General features: G+C 42.3%; 1 protein-coding gene across 1 annotated transcript; it reads right to left on the bottom strand.

Moving 5' to 3' along the window:
• Window positions 1–6510: 6510 nt before the first annotated feature.
• Window positions 6511–17863, bottom strand: rab11al (RAB11a, member RAS oncogene family, like). Its single transcript, XM_061081062.1, has 5 exons — window positions 17521–17863; window positions 13537–13732; window positions 12333–12526; window positions 10491–10571; window positions 6511–8269 (listed from the first exon to the last, which is right to left on the bottom strand). The coding sequence occupies exons 1-5, from the start codon at window positions 17558–17560 to the stop codon at window positions 8130–8132; spliced, it is 651 nt and encodes a 216-aa protein (XP_060937045.1). The 5' UTR covers window positions 17561–17863; the 3' UTR covers window positions 6511–8129.
• Between the last annotated feature and the right edge of the window lie 596 nt (window positions 17864–18459).

The raw sequence follows: 18459 nt of genomic DNA, 5'->3' as shown, positions 1-18459 counted from the left end.
TGTGAAACACACAGACCCCAAACCAGTAATCCTTACCCCAGGTCCCCATTACTAACAGCATTATGTGTGAGAGCCCCCCCCCCCCTGTAATTAGCAGAGCTGGACAGGAGCAGGTGTTTCATGGCACAGTGTGGCTGTGACCCCCAAATTGGAAGTCTTGCCGAGCCCCCTATTCTCTCTCTCCTTTTCTTCGGGAGTGGCTTTCATGCGGCCCCTGCTTACAGTTGGACGGCCCGCCCTCCGAGGCCTCGGCGAGTGGGGGGGGGGCGTATTGTCTGCAGCGTGGGCCGCGCTCGGACACGGCCTGGATCTGCTCATTGATAATTAGGCAAATGGGCTGGACCAGGTGCGGGCCGTGTGTGGAGCTGTACGAGGGGGTGAGACAGGGTCCCGCCCCCCCGCTACAAGCACAGAGGGGGGGTGGATGCAGCTGGGGCGAATGGGACCCCCTCCTCCTCCTCTGCTCTCTCTCTTGCCCCTTACTCCCTCCTTTTTCTTCTCCTTTTTCTGCTGCTCGGAGGCATCTCGAGCGGGGAGAAGGGGGGGCCCCTTTTGTCCGAAAAACGCACAAACACACACACACACGCAGAGAAATTTGAAAGACAGAAGCTGGAGTTTTCGGTGAAAACGAGGCGACTGCAGCTTGGAGGCAGAATGAATCCCCCCCCCCCAGTCGTCTGGAGATGAACCCGTTCACCTCGTCCTCGACGTGTCTGTCACAATTCGCCATTAACACGTTCAAAAAATCGAGTGAAATGTTCACGACAAAAGAAAGACGGCGTGAATTACCAACTCTTAACCACGTGAAATTTGCCTAACCCTAACCCGTGTGTGTGTGTGCGTGTGTGCGAGTACAGATCAAAGTTTTCCATGATCAACGGTCCAGCCCCCCCCCCCAAAACCTCACCCCATGTCAGCCCGCTACTGTATGGGGCATCCTGCAGCTGCCCCCTTCTCTGTGTGGACACCCGCGCTTCAGCCAATGGTCCCACCCCCCCACACCAACCCTTCCCTTTGCTTAGAGCTTCCAGAATGAAATCAGACAATTGTAATTGACAGGAAAGCAGAGGAAACGCCCCATTGAAGCAGCACTCACGCTGAATCAAATTACACACCCTCTGCGTCGGCCTCAGCCCGGCCCGCGGATCTCAGAGGAGCTGGGGTGGGGGTGGGGATTAAAGCTGTTGAATGATTTTGGGAGAGAGAGAGAGAAGGGGGGGGGCAACCCGAGAAACGGAGAAGTATGCTCCAATACAGATGAGACCCCCGGATTGAGATCCAGCTATTTTATTGATCATCCATGTGTGGCACTGAGTCCCGGTGGTGACGACTGGGAGCGCTGGTGATTCAGCAGGAGAACAACTACACTCGGCTTCTGTCTCAGAACAAAAAAACAAACACACAAATTGTGTCATCCAGAACACAGAGAGACCCCCCTCTTTTTAAAACACAACATATAAAGCAGAGCGCTGGCATTACAGGTGAACTGCAGCGACAGCACTGTACTTGCCAAAAGTACATCCCCCCCCCCCCCCCCCGAAAAATCTATTAGATGTGTAGATAAAAGAAGAGTTATGATTTTATGGATGGAGAAGTTGCACAGTGGTTTGGCCTAAGCTTTTTTGACGTCAAATTCAAGGCAGTGTGACGCTGCTCCTTGAACTTTAGTATTTTTTATCGTTTTGTTTTCTGCCTTAATATTTTTTATGAGAAATATCGTCATTACTTTGGCACACAAGGTAGCAACTTTGGCCTTTGACAGTTCCGCCCCCTAAACGACTTTTGAAGTACTTATTTTTGGAGAAAAGAATGTGAATCAAAATGCTCGGACGGGGATTCGAGGGATTCAGGAAATTAGGCTCTTAAAACACTTTACCTAAAATATAGAGTAAAGCACCTTATTACAAAAGAAATGCGCATTTGATTAATACCAAACCGACCACTGATGGTGAAATATATTTCATAGAATTTGAAAGACATGCACGTAAGGATTCCCTATCATTTTCTGTATTATGGTGGTTCTTGTTATTATCTTTATACTACAGTAGTACTAGTGGTTCTTTGGGAGGCCTCTCGTCCAGTCAGTCCATGCTGGGGACTTGGTTGAGTTTTGCACTGGTGTAATGAAGAGAAGGCTTATTGGAGATTCTCCCAGTTTAGACGCTGTATAAGTGAGTATTGTACTTTATGGGAAAGCACTCTGAGCATCTATGTAAATACAGTATGTGTATCAGTTATGAACATCCAAAGGCCCCGCTTGACGTGAGGTTTTGATTATTTTTACAAACTGAAAGTGTCATTGTCAATGTTTTCTAGCATATGGATTTCAGAAATGTTTCTGGGTTTTAGGGAGAGAAAGTCTTTAATATATGTGTCCCATCACCCTTTGACAATAATAGTATATTAGATAGATCCATACATTTAAGAAATATTATTTAAACTGATTAACTTAGTATTTCATCCAAATATATAAGTGAGAAATTAACCAGACACTACTATAAACTGTAATAGTGAATATCCTTTATGAAGCCGCTGATGTATAAATCCAATCTCAAATAAAAACTCGAAAGAATAGTATGTGTAATAACCTAACCCCGAGTGAATAAATCAGTTTCTATGTATATTAGGATGAAAAGCAATAATAGGACTATACTGGGACAATAAACAGAGGAGCCTGCTTAGTCAGTTCTTTCAATAATATTCTATTCAGAAATCGACCTCCGTTATTAGGATAATATACTGCTGCATTTCTGTCTCATATCTGCTTCAGATTCATTGTGGATTCCTGTCAGTGTAGTAACAGGTAGAATTAATTAGCAACAATTTCAGGATAAGTAATTGTTCTTGTTGTGTTCATCAGGGTCTTAGTCACTTGATTGCTTTATTCTAGATTTTTTTTAATTACGTTGATTATCAATCAGATTTGGGTCGAGACCAGCGTAAAGGAATCCGTCTCCAATTCATGAAAACTGCAGCTTACGTGTAAACAAACGACTCGTCACATTCTCTTACTTTGTGGTGAAGTTGCGTTCAGGTGCAGACGCGTCGCTGGCAGCATATCTTAAGATGTTTACATTGCGTTTCTGATTTCATGGCTATGTTTGAAATCCTCGCCTCGCTCCTACTCTTCATCCGTCGTTTCTTCTTTTTTGTTGTTGAGAGAAATAGGTCAGACACAGCCAAAGAATTCAAAATAACAAGGAGAGGACACAAACTAACTTTTATCACTCGAGTTAACTTGTTTTAGCATCGAAAAAAATCAGCTCCGGTTTAAGAGTTGATTGAATTAAACAGTCTCATACCTAGAACTGCTCTGTTTACCCACAAGTCTTAGAGGCCACTCAAGTCGATATCTGTGAAATGAAGGCATATCATGTTTCAGTGTTGGAAGATTAGTTTAATACTACAGAGGCGCCGGTAACAGACTTACTTCTCCCAAAGAGACCAGCTTACAGCACATCCTGGCACTTAGAGTCCTTTCGAGTAGTTTTCTATTGCTCTGGTTTTATTGTTGAGGGGTTGGGTGGGGTGGGGTGGGAGGGAGAGGGAGGGCACAGTCAAGGGAATGTTTTTAGTCCCTCTGAAAAACTTGACGAAGTTGAGATAATAAAAACAGAATCTGCCCAAGACATTGACGAAAGAGCTGCGATGACAAAGACCCTCAGATTATTAGTGGGATGCAAACAGAGGTGAACAGAACCGCTCAGAGCCACATGAACTGTATCCTTGAGTTGAACTGCATGTTAGTAAAAAATATAGTACAGTAGGTTAAGATTTATCAGGAACATAAAAAAAAACAACATAGGATCACATAAAGAATTCATCAGCCTGATACCTGAAGTGTATAAAAAAGCTTTAAGACATTAAAGTTGCCATTGGTTTCAAAAATCATATATTTACCGTGTATTCTAACTAATTGATACATAAAGTTTAATTATAACTCTTAAGGAAAATGCTAAGGTGTAAGTTTCATTTGTCCAACTCGCCTGGTATGAAATACGTTTTAGTTAAGTGGAGCGACAAAGGGGGGGTGGGGGTGACACACAAGTGACATTTGATTCGTTAAGTTCTTGTTAGTATTATTTACAATATTGTATTAAGCTTACTATTATAGTAATGGTAGAAACTGTTGATGTTTTTCTTCTCTTGATATGAAAAGGTCTTTATGCATTTATGTAGAATCCCTTTTGAGGAGTGATAGGAAATCCTTATTTTCAATGGATGCACTTAAGCAATTTTACCAACCTGTCAAAATCACACATTGAGCAAGTACTGTATTTGAATGTAAAAAAAAAAAAAGAAAAAGAAAAAAGACCACTCGACTTAATGCACTCCTTACGCTTATTGTTTTGTCAATTTACAAGTGAGCTTTAAGTTTTTGTTTTTTATTTTGTTTTGTTTTATGGGAAAGGAATTTGCAACAGGTTTTCAACGTAGACTATATTTGAGTTCTTCCACATACATTTATAGAAAGTAACTTAAAAAAGAATAAAAAAAACATATTACAGTTTCTCAAATCTATTTTGCTAACATGGGTTATGATTTCATAGAAAGCAGAGGAAAAAAAATGTCAGTATCTGGATGTTATTTATGAAAAGTACAAAAAAAAAAAATGGAAGCAACATATTTATGAGTAACCTCAAGACATTTTGTTTTTTAATTAAAATTACGAGAAGTTAATATATTTCTAAACACAGGGAAGTCAGTTTCTACTAATAAGTAAAATGAGAAAAGAAGTTTAGAAGTTTTATTTATGAAAGTTGCGGCCGCTCTCCATCGCGCTTCGAGGTATATGAAGCAAACGTAACGGGAGTCGGCCGCGGCTTAAATTTTAACTTCAGACATGCGCTACGTTAACATCGGTGCATTCACAATGGAATAATTGCAGAAAATAATATAATATTTTTTAGAATTTGGAGATATTTTAGTCACAGAGCATCAATTTCGTGCCTCAATGATATATTTTTTTCCTGCATCAGCATTCTTTGTGCAGTGCTGCTTGCTGTAACCCCCTTTCTCCCCTTCGACCAACCCCATGTTACTGACTGACACACATTGCTCATTTCCTCTGTAATCTTAACTCGCTTTTACTTCTCAGACGTGTAAAACGTGTCACGACTGCAGCGCTTGGGATGAATGAGGCAGCTGTGATTTCCCCCCCCACGCCAGTTGGGGGGCTACACAAAACTTGTACACACTTTCATTCATACATTTTTCCGCGTCTACTACTCAGACAGTTTGCGATCGATGACAGCCGAGCATAATCAGCTAAAACCGAGTCTTTACCAGAGACTTTGCCTCATGTGCTAATTAGGATGGAGCAGAGGCATCCAGGAGAGGACGAGAGCGCACTGTGTAGTAGAACTATGTAACTAGATGCACACATATACACACAACAGATTCATTACCGTACTAGGTTGCATGTATGTTGTATGGTCACTTAGAAATATTGTGGGGAAGCGGCGCAGGTCCTGTGTTCTCCTGTAGCGCAGTTCAACCTGGGCCGCTTCTCCTCTGTAGATTTGCATAGTTGGGATCTCTTTGGAAAGTTGACATGAGTTTGGAGCCACGCAAAGAAACCATTTCAGTCCCCACGTTTCAAAAACAAAAAAAGTTGGCTTTTGTATTCTCAGCTACCCGTCAGTGATGAAAGACTGTTCTCACCTCAAAGGAATTAACTTGAAGTTTATGTAAGAGTAAAGAAAACTTGACAAAAAGACGCTCCAGTGGCACACGTCCTGCTGCGTGTGGAGGATGAGGACTGAAGCGGTGCATGCTGGTGAAACTCGCAACCTTTTCCAAAGAGAACAATTCAATCTGACAGTTTGTCTTTGGTAGCGTTTCCAATTTTTCAAGCACAGTAGAGTTGTTTCATACCGGTCTAATAGTGGTCGTAGTGCATTAGTTTTTGGGCCAGCATCACCTGGCGTTAGTTTCTCTGTGAACAGTGAAAGAGGGCTGCCTCTGTGGCCCCCCCCGTGTTGCTGACCGTCAACTTTGATGGATGGGAAAAAAAGAAGTCTTTTGAACTCTGTTACAGTGTGCCATGCCCGTACAAGGCATGTGATATTGCAGGTTTATTTCTTATAGCACATGTTTTTTTGTGAATTACATTTTTTGGAGACATTTTTATTATTATTATTATTATTGTATCTGCGCCATGCTAGTTCTGGTTCTTTGTTATTTTTCCAAGATTCAAGATGTATTGTAAATGTTTCTAATAAAACAAAAATGAAATGATCCCTGACTGAAAGTGTTTGTTTTTTTTGGTTAAACTGATTCTATTCATACTTGAAATTCTGTGATCTCAGCTACGATGAGCAAATACCTTCTTACTGAATCCCAATTGAGATGAAAAAAAAAATGTAATTATATAAAACAGCCACATGAATATTATGTGATTAGAAATCATGGTACCTCAATGACTCATTCAATTAATTTGAGCTTTCTAGCTACTTGCACCCTTTACTTTTTTAAAAACATCTTCAAGAGACACAAGAAGAGCCAGGCTATAACAAATGAGATTTATTTTTACATATGCAGTCCAAATATACATATATTAGAATAAATGTTTAAAAAGCCCTAACCTACACCACCCAGTTCAAGACCTGTGAAGTCGATAGAAGTCAAGAGTTGATGTGGAAACACACCAGCAGGATAAACGCCGTCTGTGTGCATAACCTTTGGATTTAATCAAACCCCTCCTACCGCTAACACATAATTTCTTCTTTATTAAAACTATTAGATCCCAACAAACCCAACCCTGAACACAACCCCCCCGCCCCTCCACAAACAGGAAATAAAGACAAGTGAGAGCGAGGGCACGCGTCAGGGAGATCCCAGAAGGCAGAGTCCTGTTCCGGTTACATACAGTGTAGACAGAGACAGGAGGAGAGCGGAGGAGGTGAGCAGGCAGTGGAGGATTTCACTTACAGTAAAACAAGCCATCTCTGGTGCATCAGGGATCACAGCAGCAGGGCAGGGCTGAGTGCCCTCACTACCTCATCCCCTGAAACATTATCCCTCCACCCATCCATCCGTCCCAGCTAGCAGGCAGCAGCAGCAGCAGCACAGGGTTGTCCATGCATTTAAACCAACCTCCCTGATCTCTGTCCCACTGCACCCAAAAGGTTCTGAGCCGGGGTCCAAACGGCCGTCGCCAGAACCATCACTCGAGGCAGTTAACAAACCCTCTCGTGATGCCGCCACCCAATCTCATTTAGAGTTAATGCTGTACAAAGCTTCCAGGAGCATGACTCAGAAAGCAGTGCAGACAGCAGGGAAGCCTTTCAAAGGAAGATCAGGAGCAATCAACAGAGAAACCCTGTGTCACTGATGTTATTGCTCTGAGGGGCCTGGTGGAACACGACCCGGACCAACCACCTTCCAACGATTTCCGGCCAGTGCATTTATTTAAAAGATAAAAAATAAAAATCAATAGAAGCCCTTGTCCCTCCATTAGCGAGGGACAGTTGCCCTTACAAGCATCTGCACCAAAAGCAAGAGAGCTCACTTTGCTGTGAGGGAAAGTGAAGGGTAATCTAAACCAACCTGGATTACATTACAAACCCTTTTGGCCAAACAAAGCCTTAAACTAGTGTTCAATAAATATCATCTGGGACATTAATGTCTAAATATTATTACATGGTGAGGAAACGGGAATGACGGCGGCGACAGAGCGGTTTGCAGTTCAGTCTACTAGAGGTGGATTTTTATTGCCCAATATCCTGGTAGAGGGAAAACATTTACTGGCTTGTAAAGTAGAGCTTTCAAAGGGAGGACAGTTTGCAAAGATAAAAACTGTGATGATACAAAAAAGGTACCTTATAATGACTTAAATTTTTTTTAATTGGATTTTCAATCAATTCTAATCATGTACCTCTTTCAACCACCACACACCCCCTGCCTGCTTATTTAATCCTCTTTACTATCCCTCCTTCACTGGTCCCTCTCTTCTTGCCGTTTTTTTATTTTATTTTTCTTAACCCGACTATAGACAAATCAACCACAGTGTCCCTCTGTGAAACGGTTCTACCTGTCTGTCCATTCCCCCTCTGCCTGCGTCTGTTTGTCTATCTGTCCGTTTCTCCCTTTGCCCGGAGGTGAAGGAGGTGGTCAGTGATGGGGTCTTAGTTGGACTGGCAGCAGACGCCCTTACCGGTCGAGTTCTGGGTGGGCTCGACCGTGATGGGCACTACGTTGGAGGCTGGTGAAAAGTCTGTGTCGCTTCGCCCTGACATTTGCCTCTGTGACACAATGTTGTAGATGGCTGTGGAGGAGAGAGAGAGAGAGGGAGGGGGGGTGAAAAGAAGAGAGTTAATGCTTAGATGCCTCAGTATTGAGCCAACAGTGGGACATATTGTGATAAAGACAAACAGCATGGCAATACTGAACAACAACTGTTCTATCCAGACTCCTGGCAGCAGTGCAGGAATCTTTCAATCCTAAACTGGCATCGTTATGTCATGTGGCAGCACCCGGCCTCATTGGAGGCATACCCCACAGCTACAGGATTTAATACCTTTTATATTAAAATTGCTTTAACTACATAAATGTAATACATTATGGGTCTTTGACTTGCTTTGGTGAGCCTGCATGATAATGCTACTACACACTAAGGAAAGGTACACAAAAAGTAAACTTTTAAATTGTTAATCCTTCAATATCATCCAGTGCTTCAATGGTTCTATACATGTCTGAACTCTGTGGTTTACAGTAAAGGCCATTGGAGTGATCGGCTGATCAAATAAGCTAGGAGCACAAACTTAAGCTGCTTTCAGACAAGAGCTGAAGTGACATCTTCCCTAAACCTCCAGGAAGGGGCAGCGTGTGAGAAGCAAATGTCCGAGTCAGTAGCTCAATTTGAGAAACTTTTCCTGCCAGAAATGTCCAGGAAGTGTCAGAGTGAGCTCACGTGACTTTGTCCTTCACAGCGAGCGAGTGGGCGTGTTGATGACATTTCCAACACACAACAAAAGCAAACAAAACCGTATAAATATATTTCTCAGAATGAAAATGAGGCGTCAGGGGCCCAACAGCTCACCTGGTGGAGCAGAGGTCTTCATTACACTGATCTCTAAAGGTGTCAGTGTGCTGTTAACCAAAACCTCTGCTTTCTGCAGTGGAATTTAAACATCATGTTCTCCTGTTGTGAACGTGTCTGACCCTCATGTGATCTGTGTTCTTCAGATGTTAAACCCGATTCTCTAGGTTATCATGTCTAAAAAAACAGCTTTACTGTAGCACGCTGCCACTTTAACTCTAGACTGCAGCCATATGTGGAAGATTACTCCTGAAATAAAAACTGTCTATGAAGCAAGACGGTTTAAATCATAACAGGTCACCTGTCTGACTGTGACATGACACGTCAGGTGGTGAAACTATGACTCATTACGTTGGACCCTTCAACGCCCCTGCTGCTGAGCCGGTGTTGACAATAACAAAACAACATGAGACTTTCTGCCCTGCGATCCGTCTGCTGCTGATATCTACACGTGAGGTTTCCTCTCCTCCACTATAGGTCTTAAGTTCAGCTCTTACTTCCCTGCTAATGCACCGCTGACTTCCTTTCTTCTCATCACTTAATGAGCTGATTAGCACCATTAGCTCAATGGAGCTTGTGGGTTCAAAGTTTCTATGAATCTGAAATATTCCTGCCGAGCTGTGTTGTGGGCAGACTGGCTCGAGCGGAGGCAGAGGGCAATTGAACATTGGGCAGAAGCTGAATACAAACAGCCAAGTGGCGCACACTTGCAGACTGATAGCCCCTGCAGCAATTCAAGTGGAAGAACCACTCGCTGTTGGATTGTCCCTTTAGGCGCTCCAGGGGTCGATAATCACAACAATTTGCTTTTCTTCTCTCCATGTTCCCAAATCTTCAACATCAAACACACTTGTTGGTGTCGCTAAGAGCCTCCTGGGGAAAGCGCTCAGACTTCTACTCATCTTCATTTATTTCCAAAACACAAATGTCAACTACAAATTTGGATTTCTTTCTCGAATGAGGGGCGGCACCGGGTTCAGGGGGTCAAAGTGAATTTGTGACCACAAACAGACAATAGTACTTAGTGATCATCAGGTGATTGTCTCCATATGTGCTCCCCCCAGTGCTGATTGGCTTTTCAGTTTGACAATTACTCACATTTCTGACCTTAAAAGAAAAGATCAAGTGTTCTCCTGCCACAGACGCCTCATTAGTGATGGACACAAAGGACTGATTATATGGGTTTTGCTGCCATCTAGTGGCAGAAGAGGGGTTGTTATGTAAAGTCTGCATGGGAATTGAACACTTGAGGACAAAACAATACCCTGTACACTTAAACACTCAGCGCTATGACTGGATGGTTTTAGGAGTGGTTAATTCTTTGACTTGGTCAATTCATCGATTTACTGTCCCTTATCCAAGGTCGTGTGGGAGTGGAAGGTTTGATTTGATATGAACACACAAACAAACAAAAACAACACAACATGCACAGAAATGTGAAATTCACCTGTGAGAATGGTTTGGAAAGCCAGCTCCACATTGGATGAGTCTAACGCTGACGTCTCCAGGAAAGACAAGCCATGCTTCTCTGTAAAGCACAAATACACACACAATCCCACGATTAATAATTAGACGCTTTCATCATTATTAACGTTCATAAATACACTGAGATGTTTAATACTGCTCAGATTCAGTTTTACATTTCTCACTCACTACAGGGCTCCCACAGGAAAGGGAACTGCTTTGTAATAATAATAATTTAAAACAATATTATTGGGATGAATATAAGTGTTTATATTACACATACAAAAATACTGTTCGGTAAAATGTTTTATGGTAAAACATGACAGTGTGACAGTGAGGCAGCATTTAGAACACCAGGACCCTGAAACTGCAGTGCTTTGAAATTCAGCCATCTTTAGTTTTATTATAGTTACACCTGTGGCTTTATTTCTGCGACATTTAAAAAACTTCTGCTGTGAAAAAAGGCAAATAACAAACGGTAAAAAAAAAACAAATAGTTGACTTTTTCAGTGGAATTTGTCCTCACTAACAGTCAAAAACACCCAGAAATACGATATGGAAGATATTTCACATCTGTGAAACAATCTTTACTTTTTGTTAATTGATAAAGATCATATAAGTCAGTATTCAAGCAAAATAAGAGTATTTGATAGTTCCAGTTTCTCAAGTGTGAATATTTGCTGTTTTTCCTCACCTTAAAATGAAGAGCTTTAAGTTTTAGAGAGTTAGTTGGATAAAACAAGACATTTAATAATGTCAAACTTCAGAAGCAGGAAATTGTGATTGCCATTTTTTTTTCTTTACTGATGCTTTATAGACCAAATAGTTAATCAAGAAACTGATGATAAAAACAATTGTTAACTACAGGCTTAGTTGATAAATAGATCACATAATCAATATGTCAGTCCACTTGTTTCAGAATCATTCATTTGTGTCCTTTTTTATATGTGAAAGAGATTAAGAATAAAAATATATAGAATACGCTGTATTATATTGTCACACAGTGGCGTCAGTGAGGCGTCAGTTGGCCCATTGTCACTGTTGTGTTCCTGGTGGAGAACCCATTACTCGTTACATTATCATACACTTTGCATTGCAGGTCCGCCACATGATCTTTATGTAAATGGGCCGTCGAAAATGAGGTCAGTGGTGTAAGGAAACAAATCAGTACAAACAGAAAGCTCCTACGTTACTACAAACGAAAATGACTTTCTTTACTCTTGCATGAATCAACAAGACTCGACTGTTTGACTTTCTAGCATTCAGTCCAATCACGTGTCAGTTAGCAGGTGCAACACCAGCCAACAAACTCAAGGTCAAGGGTACACATATGGCCCAGGCACTACAAAATAATTAACGTCAAAATCATACAGAAAAAAATTATATCCAAGAGAACTGAAATGTTTGCTGTGCAAAACAAACTTGCTCTGAAGCACCGCTGAAATTCTCAAAGGGCAGAAACACGTGGAAGTTTAATTAATTTAAATCTAATCCTTTTACCTAACGCAGTGCTTTCTAATATGCACTCAAACCTGACGTGGCAGTGACGTGCACCAGTTTGTTTTCACGTTCACGCACAGAATCGCAGTGCAAACATTTCTATGAAGGGTGTTCCCAGTGAGGATCAGCATGTTAAGACTGGCAGTTAAAATACTGCAGTGCACACTCGACTGTCAACAACACACAGCATATGTTTTAATCCACTTAAGGAGCTCATTAAAGCGAATAGAGGTGAGGTTTAACTTAATCTAATGAGGCAGAGTCACAAGTATTACAGGCTACACACTGTGAGTTGTCACACAAAAAGCCATGACGGGGACAGTACCTGCCAGGGACTTGGCTTCATCGGTGGGCACCGCCCTGAGGTGGCGTAGATCACTTTTGTTTCCCACCAACATGATGACTATGTTGCTGTCTGCGTGGTCCTGCAGCTCCTTCAGCCAGCGCTCAGCATTTTCATACGTCAGGTGCTTGGCGATGTCGTAAACCAAGAGCGCTCCAACTGCTCCACGGTAGTACCTGGTAACATGAGAACCAAATTTAACAATTTGCTCTTGTTGCAACCTGTTGGTTTAATGATTCCTTGTGGGTGTGTCACACGCGGCTCAGCCAGCTGGCATCTCAATCGGCAACAGCAGCAGAAACACAAGAAATAGAACCGTGAGGCTAAAACCACCACACACAAAACTCATAACACAAGTAAACACTGATTCAAATGATTTGTCTGCTTCCTCAACGTCTGCATGTGTTTGACACACTACGAGCCAGCGCCTCGGTGGCTGCCGCATCATGGAAGACTCAAAAAGAGTTGAATAAAGGGATGAGAACTTGACCACGAGATGAGGAGGACGCTTTGATGAACAGATCACTTCCTGACCCAAGGCAAAAAGGTACATTTTGTAGGTTTAATCACTTGCTATGATCTCTTTCTTGCTTTTTGAGGGACGATAACGCTGCTCAAAAGGTTGATTCTAAATTTAATTTAATCCCAAAGAGGATGTTCTGTGGTTTCAAGCTTCTAACGGTGTGCTTCAATAGCAAATTCATCACATTCAAACCTCATGTGAGGGTGAATGACAGTTAACAGAAACACTACCTGACTTTTACTGAGTAACAGTGACCTCATGTGATGATTAATTCCGTTAGGTGATCTTTTTAGTGGTTTCAATGTGGAGAAAAACAAATCTATCAACCTATTGACTGGATCTGTGATTGTGTCGTCCAGCCCACTAACTTAAACACAACTGAACGGTGGGTATTACCCATGATCCCTTGCTCTTACTGAACCAAAAGAGCTGCTGCCGTAAGAAATCCAACAAACTCTTTTTAGAATTCTTCACTATGTTGCTTTAAAGCAAATACCTGAGGTATGGCTCTGTATTGATAACTTCCTTGTTCAAACTGATGCATGTGGATCTATGTTTGCAGGATTCAATTAAGACTTTAACGGAGCGTGCACTTGTGTGAAGTGGAAATCTGAGGACATGTGAGGAGGCAGGTCTTTTGGTGATTCACTCTCTTGTACTCACGCAGAAGTGATAGCTCGGTAGCGCTCCTGTCCAGCGGTGTCCCAGATCTGAGCCTTGATGGTCTTGCCTTCTACCTGGATGCTGCGTGTGGCGAACTCCACCCCGATGGTGCTCTTGCTCTCAAGGCTGAACTCATTCCTGGTGAAGCGGGACAGCAGGTTACTCTTGCCTACACCGGAATCTCCAATCAGCACCACTACAGATTCCAGACAAAGAAAGATGCCAATGGTTAGCACACACTCATCATGGGATTGTTGCATTTAGGGAAAGAGCAATGTGTTTTTCCTTCTTCATACGTTGTTGAGACGGGCATAGTCACGGGTAAAGCGGAAATTACACAATTAAAAAGGGGATCAAATTGAAAGTCCTGTAAACTGAAGAAAATTACAGATTTCTCTCTTCTTTTTTTTGACATTTTAATGAAGTATTGGCTACAAAAATGCTTCTAACTTTTCGGCTTGACGCAACAGAATCTCATTTTCAGCGTGTACATAGAGAATGAAAAGCACACAGACATGATGATTAGATGTGTGTTTGAGCAGCAGTGAACTGGCGGCAGCTGTAAAGGGGGAATTCATAGCAGACCTTTGCTGAAACAGTTAATTAAAAACACAAAGGCCGTACAATGAAACAACATGGGTTGTCCTTTTTTTTTTAAATCACGTGATTCTCATTGCGATTAAATCTCCTGCCTCGCCAATAATGCTCATGTGTGGCTCCCGGCCAAAGCAGAGCAGAAACTCCGGGGACTCCCATCGGGTGAGAACAATAAATACTTGAACCACCTGCTCTTTTCAGGAAATAAAAGCAGGTTAAACACGTGATTCCAGGTGAAACCAGTGTGTTGCTGCAGATTTCCGCCATTGAATGTTTAGTAAATCAGTTAAAGGAAAAACTGTAAAGAGAACTGCGACATCGATACATTACGGGACATGCGTGTACAAATCAATAGGTGCGAGTGGATTGTCCTGCGGTTTCAAAAGCTGGTATATAAACGTTTACATATTAACTCCTTAAACCGAGCCCTCGTGCAGTCACACAGTTCTGTCTGCCCTGTGGTTATATATCAACCCTCCTCCATAGTGCTTCAGTAAACAGACCCACCATTTTACAAACTTAAATCCATCTTATTTTCCAACATCTCTGACGAGGACTACACAAGTAACAAAGAAGACCTTGTGCTGGTTTACCTTTAATCTTTGATTTTTAATGAAACAAGCGGTAAATCTGTCGGACTCTGTTAAAGATTTCAACGGAGCTACACCTTTATTACTGAGGGCATAATCATGGAAATAAAAACAAAGGCTCTAATGTTGCGTCTCCTCCTAACATGTACACAACCGGGGCGTCAATAGGACGATTGTTTGTCAGAAAGCTACTTCCATAATTGTCAGGTGAGTCAGTAGCCTGCCGTTTGGAAACAGGAACCTGTCATGGAATGTTGAAATTGCGTTAACAAACCAACCGACTGTGTCTACACATGAATTTAAGCAATGCTACTCTTTCCGTGGGCAAACTGTGTTTATTAAAAGGTTTTCAGTGTTGCAACAGACACAAGTAGAAACTTGAAGAGCTGACTTTTTTTTTTTAGGACTTTGAAATAATCAAAATATGGGGAAGCATCTGAGGAGTGAATGTTCCAGCAGTGTGGGGCCTCCTCCACGCCAAAGAAGGCAGCGCCGTCATTCTCCATTTTGTCCAGAACAAAGGATCTTGGGCGGAGGACCTAAATCATTAAGCAACCATTTCTAGGTCCTTTGCCATCAGACAGGTAATATCATGGCTGCGTTACACACCCATTCACTCCCCCTTTTGTTGGTTTTACATTCTTCTGGCTAAAAGATATGACGCCTCCCTGAGATATTATACAACGCTGCTCCCAGTAACATAGCCAAGCCTTCGACTCCTGGAATGAAGAGAATTAAATTAATGCCCGTGCTCCTTTTCAGCATTTGCTTCTCTGTGAAATGAAAGCGGTGTATAATGCTAAAAAGCAGGAAAGAAATACCTTCAATTAAAGAAGGAGGATGTGTGCTGATTTTAAGGAAGTTAAAGAGTCATACATCCACTTAATGGTGGCTTTTATAACAACCCACTCAATTTGGTGGGAGTTAAGAAAGGGATGACAAGGGAGTAAAGCAGTTAGTCTGACAATTAAAAAGTTCCTGAAACTACCTGGCTGGTATTAAGGCTTCACTAACACGAGGAAGGAGGACAGCAGCTTCCTGTGATCATGTCTCCCTCGGTGGATAAAGGTTTATGTGACTCACTGGGAGCTCACACAGGACTTGACTCATGCTGTCCGACAGCAACGGGTAAAAATGGAGGCTGTAGGAACAATGCAGAGCCGAAACAAGAATGTTAGCTCTTTCCTTGTTCAAGTGGAAACCTGAGCGTCAGCCGACACCTTATCAGTGTCCCTGCACCGCAGCACTTTATTCAGATAAATCTGCTATTTGGTCACCATGTCACTGTATCATGGGTTCAGTGAGTGGGTGAGTGAGTAAATCTCTTCTTCCCTATTGTGTGAGACAGGGCTTCATTGTGGCCACACACACTTTTCATGCAGGTATTTCCAGTTTGACAACACACACTTGTCTAGTGTTCTGTATTTGTTCAGACCGTGTGCACATCATTTCCCCTTTCTTATGGAGAGGTAAAACTACCGAGAACTGGAAAATTCACTATTCTTTATCTTTGGTAGAGGAAACTTTGTTTGTTAAGTGTTTCTGCGCTTCGTGAAATGATCTGGTCACCAGGCGAGCTTTCCAATATCTATACAACACTGGGCTTATTTAAATACCTGCAAATGAAGATTGATTTGATGTTTATTTTTCACAATGAAACAAATTGCAGAACCAAATCTTTAAAGGACTCATTTAAGAGGAAATAGAGGACTAAGCTGCTTGGAAAAATATTAAAGCCATTAATCTATCGTTGAAACAGTTGCTGGTCATTATTTTCTGATAATTTGATGTCATTTGTTTATATGGAGAGGAAGTTGGTGAAAATGTTGGAACAAAGTGTCAGAAACTATTGTTTAATATGAAAACTGAATGATTTTTGTCCAAATGCTAAAATCTGCATTTCTAATCTCAATATATGTTGCCTATTTAAATGGCTGCCACTAATGACAGTGTTTTATCATTTGATTTACCAGAGGATTATTATTTTTGAACGATAAAAGACCGGATACAAAACAAGTTTCTCTGGGAAATTATCAAATGACCAAAACGGTAACTTCTGGTTATGTTATGATTAATTTGTCCACCTGCAAATATCTGCATTGGATATTTGTTTTGCTGTCAATGAGGATCATTTGCGGATTTATCTTTACAGATTAGGAAAAATGCAGAAGCAAATCTGAATTGCTTTGTTCAACCAATAGTTAAAAAACTTTTTGTTACCAACACACGAGACAAGGACAAGTAGTAAAACCTCTTATTTAAGGGGTCGGAGACAGAGAATACTCGGGTTTGAAGATGATTAAATCCTTCTGGGTGTGAATCTTACATCAAGATTCACAAGTGTTCAAGTGTTTGGTGGAGTTATGGTAAAAAGTGATTTCCTGTAAAAACCATGAAGACCTCAGCTCCACACACACTGGTTTCTTCCACCAATCAAAACACACATGTTCTAGTTGGAGGTGACAGTTGATGACCCCTGTGTTGACCCCAGCATCTCAGGGTGGTTGCATCATCGGCCTGCAGGGATGACGACTCCCCGGCAGATGCTGCTTCACACACAGACACAGACACACACTCACAGACACACATAGACACACACATATACATATTTAAAAGCTGCCTGGACCCCGGAGCCCTGCTGCTTCTCTTACGGTCGGTGACGCCATTTCCCCTCAACTTCAGCCGCGTCACACAACAAACTTCTTCTCCGGCACCTTGACGTCGAACCCTGGTTCTTTTTAGCCAACAGGTGTTTTTCCCCCGGACGCCCTTCGAGAGGAGCCCGACTTCCACTCACCTTTGAACAGGTAGTCGTACTCGTCCTCCCGGTTACTCATGGTGGTGGTGGGGGGATGGGGGGGGACGAAGCTCGATCCGAGTGGGGACAAACTTCTGTCGTGTTGTGTGTCTCTTCTCAGCTGCGACAGAGACGGACACACTTCGGGGCGGACACTTTCCTGTTTGTGTGTCCGCGGACACGACGTAGATTCCGGGTGTCGGTGCTGGGGGAATGCGACTCCTCCGTCGGTGGTGCCTGTTGTCAGAGTCGAACCCGGAAACTTGAGTCCTCTTCTTCTTCTTCGTCTGCTGCTTCTTCTTCTTCTTCACCTTCTGTCACTCGATGGAACCGAGGCTGCGACGTCACGCCAACCCCCCCTGTAAGTCCCGCCCCCCCTGCTGCTGCGCTCCTACTGGCGGGCGGCTGACCGACACCTGTCACTGGCTCTCACATGATTGGTCCTTCACCACTGTCACTCAGGACTCGCCCCGCCCCTCCCCCCAGTGGGGATGACGTGTGCGGCTCCGAGCCTCAACAGGTACAACGTGAAAAACTGTCTGACAAAACAAAGTCACTTTGCTTTGTTTACTGGTGTAATTATGATTCCAACCTGGTTTCAAATATGTTTAATAAATAATCTGTGGGTACCTTAATGATTTTACTGTTCAACGTTGTACATTGAAAGTCATTGTAAAGTAATTTATGTTACAGAAGTGACACTTTAAAGTTTCTAAGCATCTGATGAGCTTGTAATCAATTAATAAAGAATTGCAAATGGTTTTATTATATGCATACGTATATATATAATCATATTTGGCACTAAAATCCACTATAGTAAAGTCCTACGCAACTTTTATATAAGAAAATAGGTTAAACATCCAGGCTCAGGTTATGGGTGGGTGTTCAAAATTATATAGAAAAACTGGAAAAACTATTTAGTTTCAGGATTAACAAATT

The sequence above is a fragment of the Limanda limanda genome, chromosome 11 (assembly GCF_963576545.1).
Source record: "Limanda limanda chromosome 11, fLimLim1.1, whole genome shotgun sequence".
NCBI classification, from domain to species: domain Eukaryota; kingdom Metazoa; phylum Chordata; class Actinopteri; order Pleuronectiformes; family Pleuronectidae; genus Limanda; species Limanda limanda.
Note: the sequence above shows the minus strand (reverse complement) of the source record. Positions and strands in the feature narration are given on the sequence as shown.

Bases quoted from the DNA above. Each gene is read 5' to 3' on its own strand.
- rab11al (XM_061081062.1), bottom strand. From the start codon at position 17,560: ATGAGTAACCGGGAGGACGAGTACGACTACCTGTTCAAAG. The intron at 10,572-12,332 runs GTACTGTCCCCG...TGTGCTTTACAG, and splicing joins TGAAGCCAAGTCCCTGGCAG to AGAAGCATGGCTTGTCTTTC. The intron at 8,270-10,490 runs GTGAATTTCACA...TCTCCTCCACAG, and splicing joins TTTCCAAACCATTCTCACAG to CCATCTACAACATTGTGTCA.